The sequence below is a fragment of the Eumetopias jubatus genome, unplaced genomic scaffold, assembly GCF_037043125.1.
Source record: "Eumetopias jubatus isolate StellerSeaLion01/CBP00866 unplaced genomic scaffold, mEumJub1_p1.0 scaffold_2, whole genome shotgun sequence".
Lineage (NCBI taxonomy): Eukaryota > Metazoa > Chordata > Mammalia > Carnivora > Otariidae > Eumetopias > Eumetopias jubatus.
In genome coordinates this window covers 68,880,313-68,897,223 of record NW_028274808.1, presented here as the reverse complement: position 1 = coordinate 68,897,223, position 16,911 = coordinate 68,880,313, and the positions used below count along the sequence as shown (strand labels likewise).

Sequence of the window (16,911 nt, the reverse complement as noted above, 5' to 3'; positions counted from 1 at the left end):
TTTTTCTCTGTAAAAAGCAGAATTTGCTTATCTATTGCTAAGTGTGATGGAACTCACGACCCCTATTTGTGTTATTTGGGGTGGGGGGGCTTGGTTTGGAGGAATGGGTGAATTACCATTTCACCTGTATGCATTCAAAGTGTCTTAAAATATGTATCAACTAAAAATTTTTTTTTAAAGAAGCATACTTTCAGTATTGGGAACACTTAACAGTAAATAGGAGTAAGAATGTTATTACTAAGAAAAAGATTGTGATACGAAACAAATTATACTTGGTGAAATTGGAATATATTTATTAAAATAAAGGTTTCTAATTAATCATAGTTCAGGGACCTTCTATTTCACTATGAGTTAAATTGTATATACGTACATATATGTATAAAAGGCAACAATCATATATTTGAATGTTAAAGAAAATGACTTTATATTAGGTACTGCACTTGATTTTTTCAGTGTACTGGAAATTGTTTAAACGTACCTCAAGAATTAAGATAGTTGAAATAAAGTAATAGCTTAGATGTGTATTGCCATCTTTATATTAGAATTTAAATAAATGTAATGTGTGCTTAAAAATTACCTTCTGTATTTATTACTGATGAGAAGATTGAACTGTAAGTTGAAAATATGAAAAAATTTTTATTTCCTTAGGTGTTTCTTACTTTGCCACTTATCTATGGCTTTATAGAGGTTATGTGTTTTTTGCAATGAAATATAAAATATAATTTCTGGTATTGCATGTTCATATGTTATAGATCTATATAAATATTAAGTAACTGTATTTTCCTAGTTATACGTTCATCTAAATTTTTTCTAGTCCTACACTTCAAGATTATTTTTACTTTGTCTTTTATTGATGACTTATTCTATGTTTTATAGCTATAAACTGCTTAGTTTATCAGCTTTAAGATAATGTTATTTCTTAATTTAAACATTTTCAGATAATTTAAAATATTGAGGCAATGGTCAAAATCTGTCACTTTCCTATGTTTTATTTTTATTATTTTTTGCTTTATTAAGATGAATCTAAAAAACCATCAAATAAAATATACTTTAATTTTACAAGTAGGAAAACTTCATTCTAAATCATATATAATACACAATATATTTATATCTGTGCCTGTACATGTATTTTTATATATATATATATATATATCTCAGAGGTCTGCTGCTGCCAAGATGATTTATATAGTCTAAAGTAATGATTACTTAATTGTTATTCAGAATCTTGAAACCGTTTCAGTTTACCACTTTGTCACCTGATCTGATTTTTTTTTTAGATTTTATTTATTTATTTGAGAGAGAGAGAATGAGAGATAGAGAGCACGAGAGGGAAGAGGGTCAGAGGGAGAAGCAGACTCCCTGCCGAGCAGGGAGCCCAATGTGGGACTCGATCCCGGGACTCCAGGATCATGACCTGAGCCGAAGGCAATCGCTTAACCAACTGAGCCACCCAGGCACCCACCTGATCTGATTTTTAACATATAATTTCAGAAACACAGAATGAAGAGTTATCTGTGAATAGGGTCTTCTAGGTTTTATAATCATTATCTAATTTAAGTGAACTTTTTTTATTGAAGTATGATTGACATATATTAAGTGAACTATTTTTTAAAGATTTATTTATTTATCTGAGAGAGAGAGGGCCCAAGAGTGGGAGGGTGGAGGGAGAGGAAGAAAGAGAATCTCAGGCAAACTCCCTGCTGAGGGTGGAGCCGGAGGCAGGGATCTGTCTCAGTACCCTGAAATCATGATCTGAGCTGAAATCAAGAGTCCGAACACTTAACCAGCCGAGCCACCCAGGCGCCCTCATCTACATGTCAGTTCTTATACCAATACCACATTGTCTTCAATTGTGTAGCTGTATAGTAGCTTTTGAAATCACGTAGTATAAATCCCCAACTTTGTTCTTTATCAAAATTGTTTTAGCTCTTTTATATCTTTACTTTTTCATATAAGTTTTAAAATCAGCTGGTCAGTGTCAAATGTTTGTTCAGATTTGATTAGATTTGAACTGAATCTATAGATCAGTTTGGGAAGATTTATTCTCAGCAATATCAAGCCATCCACACCATGAACATGGTATAGTTCATAATTTATTTACATCTTCTATTATTTCCCTTCTCATGGTTAAGTATCCTTTTGTAGTTTTTAGTGTACAGGCCATATGCATCCTTCATTAAATTTATTCCTAAGTGTTTTATTTTTGCTGATAAGTAGTAGGTTTTTACTACTTCGGTCTATAAGGGAAGATCTGAAACAGATTAATCAATATTGCCAGGATTGTCTACTTATTGGTAGAATTAGAACAAGTACTTATAAAACAAGGTAAAACAAAATAAATATGGTTTATGAGAGATGTCCACATTTTATTCAGATGAATTAAATTAGTTGACATTTTATTACCTGATATCTTTGTAAGAAATTACATATAGGTTTGAGTTTATGCTTTTCATTTCTTGTAAATGTGTTTTTTTAACCTCTAAGAATTTTACGAATATGATATTACTCAAGTGACCTGTGTTTTCGGGTCCTGTCTTACAAGGACATACCTACTATTTCAGCTTCGTTTATGGTATATGCCAGATTTTTGGGGAGCTTAGTGGCTAGGTTTTGGTGCCATTCGTGTAAGCCTTTAAAGAATATCAGCTGCATGGTTGAGACTTTGCTTGATTTTTGAGAACCATTCAGTTTCTTCCTGGTGAAGGGCCAGTCTGAATCATTCATACGAATTCATCTACCATTTTTCTCATTAACAAGTTACATAGATCTGTTTGGTTATTTCTTAGTGTAATTGTTTATTTTACCTGTTTAATGAATTTTACGAAAATTAGGTAATTTTTAAATAAGATGTTAGAGCTAAGCTTCTTTGTACGTGATGAGCTTTGCAGGATGAAATGGTGACCATTTAACAAAGGCATTTTGGGTAAGGCATGTGTCTATATGCTGAAGGGGAAAGCTGTTGTGGACCATGACGTTTATACAAACTGATCAGCTGCCATCTGTGTACAAAGCACTGTGATCAGCAGAGACCTGTTTGTGCCACTGTTTAGACTGATAGCAGCAGGTCAATTTAGCTGAGCTGTTCTGTAGCAGTTTGGTCACGAGGACATAGACACTACCAAAGTGTAGTCATCATCACACCACTGTCCTTTGCTGGTTTAGATTGTGGCAAGAGAGAAAAACTGCTTGCTCTCCACCCCAGTACAGCTGAGGTAAGATCCACCTTTTTTCTCTTGAAGGGATAAGCAAGACCAAAAGCAGCCTCTTTCAACTTTTCCCACATTGTTTTGATTTAAATGTATGCTAGTTTTTTCCATGATAATCCCTCAAGCGGGGTATACAATTCAGCCTCCCTTTGGTGGAGAGCAATGTGTGTAGTACAGCTTAGATAAATTCTAATAACAAAATTGCGCTGCTGAGCACATCTAAGCATTTGACCTTGAAGACTCCTAGGAGAGCAGACACTGCAGATTTCCCTACTTGCCCTTGACTTACAAGAGAGTAGATAATGAATTAATAGAAATTGATAAAGAGCGTCTGTCAGGCAGCCGCTGAGGTCATGAGGCTGGTATGCGGAAACAGTGCCCATACAACATGCGTAACACATAACTGCAGCCAGGAGGGGTGGGTGGGTCATCGAAGCAGGAAATTAGCCTTCAGAAGGAATGTTGGCTTTCTGCACAAGCTACAGCCGCATGGACTCACTGAGAGAAAACACACAGGGAAATGGGGAGTGCTCACTGCTGCAGAGAAAAGAGCTCCTATAGAAGGTGGCAGCGCTATTGCTGTTACTGGTGCTTCAAAGATATGAAGACAGTGCAGGTTAGATTTTTTTTATTTTTAAATGAATTAAAATGTTAATAGTACTAATAGCAAATGTTTAGTACTTTTTCCGTCGTTGAGTAGACAACAGGCTGCTGAGAAATGGACAGAGGAGAAGACACAGCTTATGAGGCCTTCGCTTGTAATTTTTTTCTTGTTGCTCTCTTTTAAGCAAAGGTTAAATGTTGAGATTTGCTGTGGAGCAGTCTGCCCCCATTAATTTGTACAGGGTGAGGATTGTTAGAACTTTTCTAAATGAACCTCGAAAGAAATTTAGAGGCTCTTAAGTGTGTATGTAGTTTTCCAAATAGTTACTTCTGAAATATGAGCTTGTTAAAGGCCATGCTTTAGAAACAATTTGTAGTTTACACACACATGTAACTTATATGTATACTTGGTGTGTATATGTTTTTGTTTTAAATAGCTGTTACCTTTTTTTTTTTCCCTTTTGGTTAAACTAATGAGTGAGGGCAAAATATTTAAGAAGATTGAATGCATTTTTATGGTAAGTTTTTCAGTGCAGTTTAGTAACTACTTAGAAATAGGTATGAAAAATTGGTATCTTGGAGTATTACATTTTAAATCATTTTATAGATTGGGATTGCCCACCAGTATAATCTCAGTTTGATTGCTGTGTATTCCCTCGCTGGGTATAGCCTGACATGAGTAAGTTTACATTCCAATACTGAGGAATTGCATTCCACTGAGTAGTTCTGACGTACAACAAGAATGTGGAGGCCCATACAAAGGGCAAGTTTAGGGACACTGTTAGAAGAAGCTTCTGTATTCAGCAACTGCCTTTCGTGGAAACTTACACTGGTGGAAAGTGCGCTTGACTCAACTTGGGTGGGGAAAATGTGGTCACAGCAAGTTAAGACAGGACGGCCTTACCAGAGTAAGATCCCTCAATACCCTGTCTGGTGTATTATTACCAAAGGTATTTATGAAAACTAGGTAAGCCTTTATATTTTCTATAATTTTTTTAAGATTTTATTTATACATTTGACGGAGATAGATACAGCGAGAGAGGGAACACGAGCAGGGAGAGTGGGAGAGGGAGAAACAGGCTTCCCGTGGAGTGGGGAGCCCAATGTGGGGCTCGATCCTGGGACCCTGGGATCATGACCTGAGCCGAAGGCAGACGCTTAACAACTGAGCCACCCGGGCGCCCCAAGCCTTTATATTTTCAACCATTTGTGCTTTCTGGTTGAGTCTTGAACTTGAAAGAAGGTTTATCAGGCTATTAAAATTTTCTCTATTTTACATTATGTAGAAGACGAATTACTTACAGTAATTTTTTGTCTGCGTATTTTTAGTACTATAAAGTCATTGCATTTTGCACCTGTAAAAGTACTGAAGTTAGCTTATTTCAATTTTAGAACAATTTGTAATTCTTAATTTTAAATTTGTTCTATACAGAAACTTAATGGGAATGAAAATCGGGATTGTTAAACTGTTTTGGGAGCAACCATTCATAAATTAGTTATACTTAGGGAACATGAGCATTTAGGAATAATCTGCTTGTTATACTGTAAGTGGTCTTTTCCGTAATCATTTGTGTGAGCTTAACTTTTTTTTCTTTTTAAGAGCTCAGAGAACCAATAGATTGACCAAAAGTGAACCTGCATCACTTTTAGTTGTCATCTTTGGTTATTTAATGTAAAATTATAAGGACATTCTGAAATTACATTGAGGTTAACAGTTGAAAGCCAAACTGTACAGTGTATTCATACAGAACAGTTTTAGAAGAATTTAAAATAGGTGGGAGTAATTAAATTTTCACACTGCGTAGAACCAGAAGACTATCAGCATTCTTAAAACACACAGAGCATACTTCTTCCTATCTCCCTATCTCTTTCTTTCTGACTTCATGGCCTCTTGTGAAAGGCTGGTATCTAGTATAGAAAGGGCTAACAAGTTTTTAAATATTCAGGCCAAGTCTCATTGATAACTGTTACCCACATCTTTCTTGATTTTGAAAGTTATTATGCATTTGTATTCATATTTATGCATATACACGGACTGAAATTATCAGAAGACAGTTTTTAAAAATAACGTAATTCAAAGTTTAAAAATATGCTACATGACTTTAAAGAATTAAGTTTAAACTTTAAAAATGTCATTGTTTATTGTGGTGTGTGGTATCATGAGTGCCATTTCAAAGAAGCAGATGTTCTACTAGTTGAAGTTCTGGCAGCAGCTGCCTGCAGAAGCTTGGTTTTTATAGATTGGACATTCAAATCTTTGACTATTCCAGGGTAACCCTCAAGCTCTTGATGGTCTTTTGTAATTTTGCTGAATTTGAATTGCTTTCTGAATTACAAGAGCTGATTTGTCTTTTTCTCACTCAACTAGGCAGTGAGTGAGCCTAGCCAGCCTCTGAGAACCTACCTTTTAACAAAGCTTTGCTCTCCATTGGTTGTTGGGTTTGTGCTTTTATGGGTAAATGTGATACACTGTAGCAATATTCCTGAGGAGGTCTGGTAATTATTCCTCATAAATGTCAAGCTTACCAAAGACTAGATTTCATGTTATGGAATGCGGAAGGCGGGGTATAGCAGAAAGCAAGAGAGGGTAGGGTCCTTGTAGGAGGACAGAATCCTGTTATCATGGAATCTGATTGTCCTTTCAGGTATCTCATTTAACCTTCCCTCAGATAGGTTGGCTTAGTTTCTTCAATTGTGAAAGGAAAATTGAACTGGAGAGACAGTTCTTATGGGGAAAGTAGGAATGCATTGGTCATACATATTATCATTTGGGGGCCTTTTTCTAAATGTTTGAGGACCTTGACTGTAGTAGCTTAGGTTATGGCATACTTTCAGCTGTGAAATTGAAGAAAAAAATGCCAAGAGGCCCTGTATGATATGATTTTCTAACTCGGAAGTTCTATACATCTATTTTGGTTTTGAGATGCAACTGTAGGAAGCAAATATGACATTCTTTTTGTTAAACTCATGGCACTTACTATTCTGTCTGTATTTACAACTTCCTGTGTGCTCATCTTTTGTAGAAGATACGTACGTTCTTACATACAACCTCTGTAAGAATAGGGACTGTATTTAGTGAGCTCTGTATTGATAATAGAGTTTATATATAGACTCTGTTGTATGTGTCCAGTGAGTATTTGGAAGAGGAATGGGAGGCCGAATTGTGGAGATGGGGCTAGCATGGCATTACCCTCTAATTTACGGCCAGGGATAAAATAAAATGTAGTTAATGTTGGGTGAAAGAAAAATGTAGGTGTAATTGACTTTTCAAAAATATTTCAGTAATATTTGTTTACCTTTTCCCCATTTCTTACTGGTTCAACTTTTACCCACAACTTCTCTCACTTCATTGCTAATTAACGTAGAAAAGAGATTGGTTTAAGGCTTGTCAGTGGTATAATTCTGTCATCAAAGTGAACTCTTTCTTTGTCCCTAAGATTTGCTCTTATTTGGTCAAAGTGGTAGTGTTCCCACTTTTTGTTATTCAGGCCCTGCCTGAATTTTTGCCAAGAAACTCAACCTCTTTATCCTTACATAAAATATGCCATTTTAATTATTTTTTAAAGTTTATTTACTTATTTTTTTAAGTTTATTTACTTATTTTTTAGTAATCTTTATACCCAATGTGAGGTTTGAACTCACTACCCTGAGATCAAGAGTCCCATGCTCTTCCTACTGAGCCAGCCAGGTACCCCTGCCATTTTAACTATTTAAACTGTATGATTCAGTGGCATTAATTACAATCACGCTTGTGCAAACATAACCGCTACCTGTTTCCAAAGTTTATGTTCCATGGCTCCAAACAGAAACTCTGTAACCATTAAGCATTCCTATAACCCCCAGTAATCTGTAGTCTACTTTCTGTCCTTATAAATTTGCCTGTTCTATATATTTCTTATAAGTAGAATCTTATATTTGTCATTTTGTGACTGGCTTACTGCGTTTAGCAGAATGCTTTCAAGGCTGATCCAGGCTGTAGCATGTATCAGAACTTCAGTCCTTTCTATGGTTCCCAATGTATGTATTTATCACATTTTGTTTAAATATTAATCTGTTGATGAACACTTGTGTTGTTTCCACCTTTTGGCTCTTGTGCATAATGCTGTAGTCAACTTTGATGTACAAATAATCTGTTTGAGTCCTTGTTTTCAGTACTATTGAGTATTTAGCTAGGAGTGGGATTGCTGGGTCATATGGTTACTCTGTATAGCTTTTTGATGAAGCACCAATCTGTTTTCTGCAGTGACTGCACCATTTTATACTCCCACCAGCAAAATAACAAGGGTTCCAAGTTCTCTATCCTCTTTAACACTTGCTATATATATATTTTTAATTATAACGATCTTAGTATCTCACATCTAGTATCAGGTGTGAAATGGTATCTCATTGTGGTTTTGATTTGCTTTTCTTTAATGACTCAGGATGTTGATCGGTTTTTCTTGTGTTTATTGGCCATTTGTGTACCTTTTTTGGAGAAAGGTCTATTCAAGTACTTGGCTCATTTTTTAATTAGGTGGTTTGTCTTTTTGTTGTTGAATTGTAGGAATTCTTTATATATTCTGAATATTAAACACTTCTCAGATGTATGATTTGCAAATATTTCCTCCCGTTCTGTGGATTTTCTTTTCAGCTTCTTGATAATGTCCTTTGATGCACAGAGGTTTTTAATTTTGAAGAAGTCCAATTTATCTATTTTTTCTTTTGCCGCTTGTGCTTTTAGTGTCATATCTAAAAATCTCATTTGCCAAACCATAAAACAGACTGAACTGTAGAGAACAAACTGAGGGGTGCTGGGGAGGAGGGGGGTGGGAGGGGGATGGTGAATGGGTTAAACAGGCGATGGGGATTAGGAGGGCACTTGTGATGAGCACTGATTGTTGTATGTAAGTGATGAATCACTAAATCCTACACCTGAAACTAATATTACACTGTATGTTAACTAAGTGGAATTTAATAAAAACTTGGAAGAGAAAACTGAAATAATCCATTACCAGATCCAGTGTCATGAAGATTTATCCCAGTTTTTTCCCTAAGAGTTTTGTGGTTTGGGCTTTTTTATTTAGGTCAGTGATCATTTTCAGTTAATATTTGTATGTGGTGAGAGGTGAGGGTCCAACTTCTTTTTTTTTTTTCCTTCAATATGGCAATACAGTTGTCCCAGCACATTGTTCTTTCCCCATTGACTGAATTTGACACCCTTGTCAAAATTTGGTTAGATTTGTGGGTTTATTTCTGGACTCTCAATTTTATTTCATTACTTTATACATCTGTACTTATGCCTGTACCACACTGTTTTGATTACTATAGCTTTGAGGTAAGTTTTGAAATCAAAAGTGTGGGTCCTTCGACTTTGTTCAAGACTGTCTTGGCTAAGTAGGTCCCTTGGGATTTTATATGAATTTGAAGATTGGCTTTTCCATTTCTGCAAAAAAAGCTGTTGGGATTTTGATAGGGACTGCAGTGAATCTGTAGATTACTTTGTGTAGTCTCTTATAAGACTTAATAATAAAAAAATGCACTTGATAGGACTAATTGTCCATTTCTGAAGTGGCACCAAGGAATATTTGGAGCAGAGTATAGTCACATAGCTGGGAAATAATCCTTACCTATCTCTGACTTCCCTTTCTTCCTTCCCTCTCTCCCTCTCTCCCTTTCTCTCTCTCTCTCTCTCTCTTTCTCTGACTTCTTAAAACCCTTAAGGATTGTAGGTATGTTTAAGTTGCCTGCATTCTTATTTAATTTGTATCATTCACAAATTTTCTTAAATCATGATTTTAAAATCTTAAATGCTACTAAGTTTCAGCTGCTATTAATAAGACTGAAGAAGTGTTCTTTTAATTTGTGCCCCTGATCTTACAGAAAGCCCTTTGGAATTCCTTAATTTTTTTATTGGAAACTTTCAGTTCTGTGTTTTTCCCCTTAGGAACTTTTCTGGGGCAGTGCTATTTCATAGGTTTTGCATGGTTTTCTCTAAGAGTAGGTTTAGTCATTTTCATTTTTTATTACTTCCTGGTGTGTTTATCATTTTGAGATGTGTTTTGTGTATTATTTGTTCTTTATTATATCAGCAGCCTACTGTGCTAAGCTTTAAAGACTTCTAGTTTTCATTTATGTCTTTTGACTAAAATGTGAGAACCCCTTATTGTTTAATGTCATATTAAATGGTGTGTGCATTTGATCACTTTTCACATTGGATATTTCATTGTGTAGATTGGATCCTCTAATTACTGCTTTCTTGCACTCACATAAATCTTAGTGAAATGTGTCGTACTTTATTCTTACTGGCTTTGTTTTGTGCTTTACTATCTAAACATCTATATGTCATTTGCAAACTTGAAGATTTCTCTCCATTTCTTTCTACTAAATCATCTAAAATATTTTAAAGAATTGATCTTAATATCACCTAGGGTAGATCTTATCTCTTATACATCTCTATCTGGTTTCCTTTTTTAATCTCTATACCTATTTTCCAGAACCGAGTTTTTAAAACAGTTAATAAAACTTGGCCCAAGATTTTAAAAAGCTTAGTAAATAATGATTATTTACTTACTTTTGTTTACATATTTGTTGTTTCAAAGACTCACATAGGAAAAGCAAAAGTATTTTGCGGACTTAGTGAATTTCTAGCTAACATTTTTCATTACTCTCCCTGTTCATTCCTACCTGATAGCTTCTGGCTTGTAAGCAAAGAGTAAGTCATCTTTGCTTTAGAGACAAGAGGCCTAGTCATTAGGCTTAGTATGTGCATTCATGACCTACTCTTTGTCTCTCTTGAGCCCTCTTTACCTCTGGGTTCTTGGCTATGTTTGAAATAATAGAATTTTTGATAAATGAAATAATATATTCTCCTTTGCTAGACTGCGTTCTTTGTGCATTTGCCTTTTCTGCTCCATGTATTCAAAGAGTTACCTGAGGAACAGTATTATTTCTCCTACGGTTCACATATTTGTGTTGTTCAGTAGAACTTGACTCTTTTGTGGCTGCAAAGAAAGTTTCATCAGATTCTAGTGGATCTCATTTCCCAAAAGACTCTCATGGAAGTATTTTTTAATAGCACAGTTTATAGGATGCAAACTTTTCATCTCCAAAGTAATAGTGTTAGTGCAAATAATATCTTCCTACCATAAAATTCTTTTGAGTCAATGGCTAATTTGTACAAGGATTTTCACCAGGATTTTCTCTTCGTAGTTCTAGTGTGCATATAGCTGTGTCAGAATAAATGTGCTTCAGTGTTGACCAACATAACATAATAAAATAAAATAAAATAAAATAAAATAAAATAAAATAAAATAAAATAAAAAAACTGCTTCAGTGTTAAGGTGGGAGCTATCACAGATAGAGCAAAGTTGCTGTATCTGAATTCACTAGTGAAAAATTTTCAGGAGAAATGGGCTAGTAATATGCACAACCACTTGAATTAAGAAGAAAAGTCTTAAGTTGAATACCATTTCCTTAAACTTATTTAGAATAAGTTGATTGGAAAATTTAGGAAGAGGCACCTGGGTGGCTCAGTCAGTTAAGCATCTGCCTTCGGCTCAGGTCATGATCTCAGGGTCCTGGGATGAAGCCTCACATCGGGCTCCCTGCTCAGCGGGGAGTCTGCTTCTCCCTCTTCCTCTGCCCCTCCTCCTTGCTCATGCTCTCTCTCTCAAATAAATGAAAATTTTTTTAAAAGAAAATTTAGAAAAATTAAATAACACTTTTTAGGTGAAAGAAATGCTTAACCTAAGCAAGTTAAATAATAGAAGAAAATTTATATGCATTTTATAGTTTGCTATCCATTAGAATATTCTAAGTCTTCATCTAACTGGGAATAATTTAAAACAGCCTAACATAAACACATTCGTACAGATTTTCTGATACTTACATTATCAGTTTGAAAACAATATTGGAATTTTCCAGAAAAATGTATGTCTGAAATTTAAGAAATTGAATGGTTCCTTGTCATTCGGTGTAAATAATGATTAAAGAGTTTCTCTTTCTCTACTAGTTGTTTTTGTTTTTCATTTTCATTTATTTAGAGAATTGGCCCAAATTTACAATTTATATTTCATAAATCTTTTTTTTTTCCTTCCTAGTTTTGGCAAGCGTTCTGCAGGAAGCTTTAGGCGTGGCTGTGAATGCATTGTTTTAGAGCCTTCTGAAATGATTGTGGTAAGAATACTTCTGTGAAGACTTTTTTCCCTAAAAAAAAAATTATAAAGTAAAACCCTTTAACTAAGTACTTATATGTGTATTTATATATTTTATAACTTTAGATATATTTCTTTCATAATTTTTATTAGGAATCTGAGTTTATAATCATTATATTGTAATTATTTATAAGATTCAGTGAAATGAAAAAGATAGAAGACTCAAAAGGGGCAAGTACATATATGTTATGTGCTTGAACTTAGTCAAATCAATCTATCATAATGGCATTTAATTGAAATTTGGGGGGAATATTTGAATTGCAGGACTTTATCTCTCCAAATATTAATTGGAATGAGTGAAATACTTCAGATGAGTCAAGGTGGTATGTATTCAGGCAACAGTTAACATAAGGAAATCAATTTCTGTTTTTTATCTATGTCCTATATCAGTATATTTTTTAAATCCTACAATTCGGGTAAAAAGAGAGAGAAAGATTTCAACAGAGTGTCTAACCAGCATACTAGTCCCCCAATTTTCTGGCCTAATGTAGAAGATGGTGGAAGTTTTTTATTCACATTTAGTAAAGTAATTGGTAGAAAGCTCTAAGTCTATTTTCAGAGAAGATTTAGGGTTTTTCCCTATGATGTAGGAGAGGAATTCATCAGAATGAAAACTTCCTTGTCAAAGCTAGTGAAAACCTTTGGTAAAATTTCACAAAATTTACTCCTCAGTGAGAAAGTAGCATGGTGGTGAGTAAAGATTGAGGATTGGAAAAATGTGGGTGGTTACATAGGAGCTTCCAGCACCAGGTCTTGAAAAGCATTTTAGATATATCCTAGAGATTTTGGCCTCTGTTAGTGCTATTTTGTGTTTCTCTGAGGGACTTTTGATCTTCAGAATTCTTTGAGGATTTTATACTTGCTGATATTATACAAACTCCTAAGTTTGCCAGTGTGAGAATAGTCTTAGAATCTTAGTATGCCTTGATTGTGAGTAATCACATTTTCATTATATAAGTTTGACGAAGATTGTCCTAACGTAACTTTTATTCTGGTTAGTCCATTCATCAGTTTCTAAAATGTTGAAAATGAGGATTTTTTTTTTTTAAATAACACTATTTATAAGAAGAGAAACTGAATACAGATTGAAAGTAGGAAGAGAAACCCTTAGGTAATCTTCCAAAGCCATTCTGCTAGCAGTCCTGTTTGAGTCATTTGGGATTTGGGGGTTTTTACAGCTTTACTCACATATATCAGGGTTAGGACAATGAGGCAGTTGCTTTTATAATGCGAGGCAATGTATCCTGTGAGTTCTTTCACTAATAAATCAGTACAAAGATTGCTGAAAATATCCTTCCCTTTGAAACTGCAGGAAATTCAAGAGTTACTCATATTGTCCTAAGTGGAACTGAAAATGCTTCTTCATAAAAGAAAAGTTACTCAAAACCAATTAGTTCCAGAGAAGTTCAGACACTTAGTCTGTCACGATAGTTTGTCCACAAATGTCTTTGCAAAATGAATGAATATGGACTTGTCTGTAAGTTTTATTCTGCATCTAATCTTAATACAGAATGTTGTGTTTGAAGACATAAATTTTTGGGGGGTTTTATTTCAGGTGGACTATATGGATGAAAATGAAGAATATTTTCAGCGTCAAGCTTCTCATCGACAATCTCGAAGGAGATTTAGGAAAATCAACCAGAAAGGTGAAAGACAAACAATCATTGACACTGTGGATCCTTATCCTGTGGGCAAACCACCTTTGCCTCGAGGCTATCATACGGTAAGTTATTAAAATATATTTTTAATCTTTAGTTTTTTATTGGGAATTTTGTGAAGAGACGTGCATTTCCTATTTTAATTGAATAATTCCTTTCTATGATATGTGCTGGAAATACATATAGTATGAATAGTTTTAAGGAGCATTGAGATAAGTTATCAAAAATATTGTTTAGTCTTTTTATTTCTTAAAATGTCCTCTGAGGATTAGCTTTGTGAACAGTGATGCAGTTGTAACTGGGATATTTTAAGTTCTTACCTTAATCTAAAATTTGAACTCCCCCTGCTCCTACCCCAGTGATTGGCATCAGACTTACTTTTTATTTCAAAAGTAGATATATAAAAATTATGTTATTTTCATACTTTGCATACCACTGTGAGAATATTGCCTGATAATTTTTTTTTGTTTTTAATATACTGAAGTGAAAACATAATTTGAAGTGATGCTTTTTAAAATCCCAATGTAAAGATGATCTGAAGTGTTTCTGATAGGTTCAAAGATCCTCTTAAATGCTGTAGCCCACTTGATCATCATTTATTTCATAAATATTTGATGAAGTATTTTTATGTTTGCGGAAACAAGGCACCGATAATGAGTGATTTGTACAAGACCCCAATAAAGTCAGTTTTAGGACCTTATTTTCTTATTCCTTTCTTTCTGCTTAGCTGCATTATGCTCATTTCCCCTGAGAATATATTTGAGGATTTCTATTTTCAAAAAGAAAGTAACATTAGTTCTTATATATGTCATAATAGAGTCTAAGATGGCTTGTCTGTACATAAATACCGTTAAGTGAGTAGTCATTATATGTGAAATTAATTTTAAAATAAAAATAGGAAAAACATAAAAATAGGTAATTGACAGCTATTTTACATTTCTCATTTGTTTTGCTTACCTGCACTTTTCTTTCCTTTTGCAAATAAGTATAAATGCAAAATACATGGGAAAATATATAGACTTAAAATTATATACTCAATTTTTGGTAACTTTTAGTGATATGATACACTTTATACACACACTTCATATGTTTTATTTCTGAGAGCTCTTTGTGTGTGAATATTTAAGCAGTTTTGACCACCAGCTACCCGCCTACTCCTTTCACTACCCATGCACTATTTTAATTTAACATGAATTTTATAGTTGAATCATTTCATTGAGCTCCTTTGGAAAGGGTAGCTTTTTGCTCATCATAAAGAGGGCTTTGTTTGTCCTTTGGAGAGACTTGGTATAAAAAAAACACAACTATGAAAGGTTTTTTTGTTACCATTATCTGTAAAAGAAGGTAGTATTTTTAGTGTTGACAAAGCATCATGGAAGAAGGAAATTTGGATTAAAAATAGTTGTACATATTAATAGTTCCATATATTATTTTAGCCTGGTGCTGATATTGTTAATATTCTTTCTGCCCTGGAATTATTTTTCCAAATCAGATTCCATACTAAGATAGTGGGAGTGTGAATTACTTAAAATTTAGTGTTAAAGCTGATTGGTTTAATTTTATAGTCCTGTTTTTCACACTTAAGTTGGGGGAGTCCTATAACTGTTTTTCTCTTTAATTCCCATTTGTTCCCCCCTTTATGGAATATTTCACTTTCCCTACGTGACTTCCCTTTTTGGTTTGATTTTTAAAAAAATGTGCAGGGTTTTTATTATTATAAGATTACTTTTTTGTTTTAATTTAATTGTTTTAATAAATATCTTACCTGGTCAATAGGTACTTTTATTAGGGAATATTCAGTGCTAGGAGGAAAAATTTAACTTGATTACTAATGGATCATGTACTAGCTTACTAATATGTGACATGTTGGTATTAATTTTACTGGGTGAGTTCAGATTGGCAGCAACATGGTCATAACTGAAAATATTGGATCCTTTTTTGTGTGTGCAAGGTGTGTTTTCATTATATTTATATAATATTTATTATTTCACCAAATATATGATTTTAACATAGAAAACAACAAGATTTTGTTTTGTATATATGGTGCCACAGGATAAAAAGGGTGAAATGAAGATTATTATTCTTCATTAGTCCTAAGTTATATTTACTTATTCTTAACAGAAATATTTCTCTTTGAAAGAACTCTAGTAGAGTGGGACTGAGGGTGAAAAGTTTATTTAGAAGATGCATGATCATACTTCACAGGTGATTTTAAATGATTTCAAGTGCATTTCAAGTGCATGGCTAAAAAACATAAAGAACATTATACATACAGCCAATTCTATATGGTCATTCTTAACCTAATTTTAACATTATCTTCGTTTTGGCAGATATACTATAGCATGTCTGATAATGTTCATCTTTTCCTTTCCTCTTTTATGGCACTCATTTCATTTTGGCTCAAAGGAATGCACTAAATCTCAGGTATTGTAATTTGTGTGTGGTCTCCTAATACTAACCTAAGTTTATTTGTGAATTTGCATTGTAACTAACGAGTTTATAATATTGATGTGTTTGGCTTGGTCTTGTTCTTTTGTATTTTGCCCTGATTCAGTAAAATCTCTTAAAACAAAAAATGGTTTAGGTGATGGCACAGTCTGTTTGTGCGGATGTAGTGATGGATTGTCCATCTTGTCCACCTTAGGTCCACCTAAGTGCAACCTACTTATTTTATTTTATTTTTTTAAGAATGAGTGGAAGCACTGTTCTTAACTAACATGATTTGCAAGTAAAGAAATGAAGAGAAAAAGACAGGTAGATGTAATGGAAATTTAATTGCTTTTTATGCAAAAGCTTATGGGAAATCCACTAGAAATTTACATTTTAAATGATGCTGTAGGTAAAAGCTTTAAATTTTAGGAATCCCAGTATGAGAGCATTTTGGGAGACTACAAGTAAAATTTTAGTCAGATAGAGTAAAGGCTTAGTCAAAAAGGAAATGAGAGTTTAAAAACGCTTGTGTTTTCTTATTTGTACTTTATTTTTAACCAGAATTCATGCTTTATTTCATTCTATATTTTAATCAAAAAGCCTATAATAATACCTTTGCTCATTTCTTTCATGCCAACACATGACTAATTTATGATTTTCAGTGTTACTCTTTTGAAACTGGGGGTCAGATTGGGGGTTATCAGGGAATTTGGAGTAAAGGAAGGAAAACTGATTTATCTCTGGAAAGGAATTGGTTAAGTAACTTAGTAAAATCTTATGGTTGTGTTTTCTTATTGCCCAGGAAAAAGATCATGTATAATT

General features: G+C 33.9%; 1 protein-coding gene across 8 annotated transcripts in view; it reads left to right on the top strand.

The window, feature by feature from the left end:
* Positions 1–16,911, top strand: part of RAPGEF2 (Rap guanine nucleotide exchange factor 2) — a 233,267-nt gene that overhangs the window by 108,095 nt on the left and 108,261 nt on the right. For 6 of the 8 annotated variants that reach the window (XM_028104358.2, XM_028104354.2, XM_088021015.1 and 3 more), the window contains exons 5-7: positions 11,888–11,963; positions 13,557–13,724; positions 16,066–16,083. In XM_028104358.2, the coding sequence (XP_027960159.1) occupies positions 11,888–11,963; positions 13,557–13,724; positions 16,066–16,083 (262 nt within the window). The remainder of the gene's footprint in view (positions 1–11,887; positions 11,964–13,556; positions 13,725–16,065; positions 16,084–16,911) is intronic. The other 2 variants (XM_028104357.2, XM_028104353.2) reach the window with 1 other exon arrangement.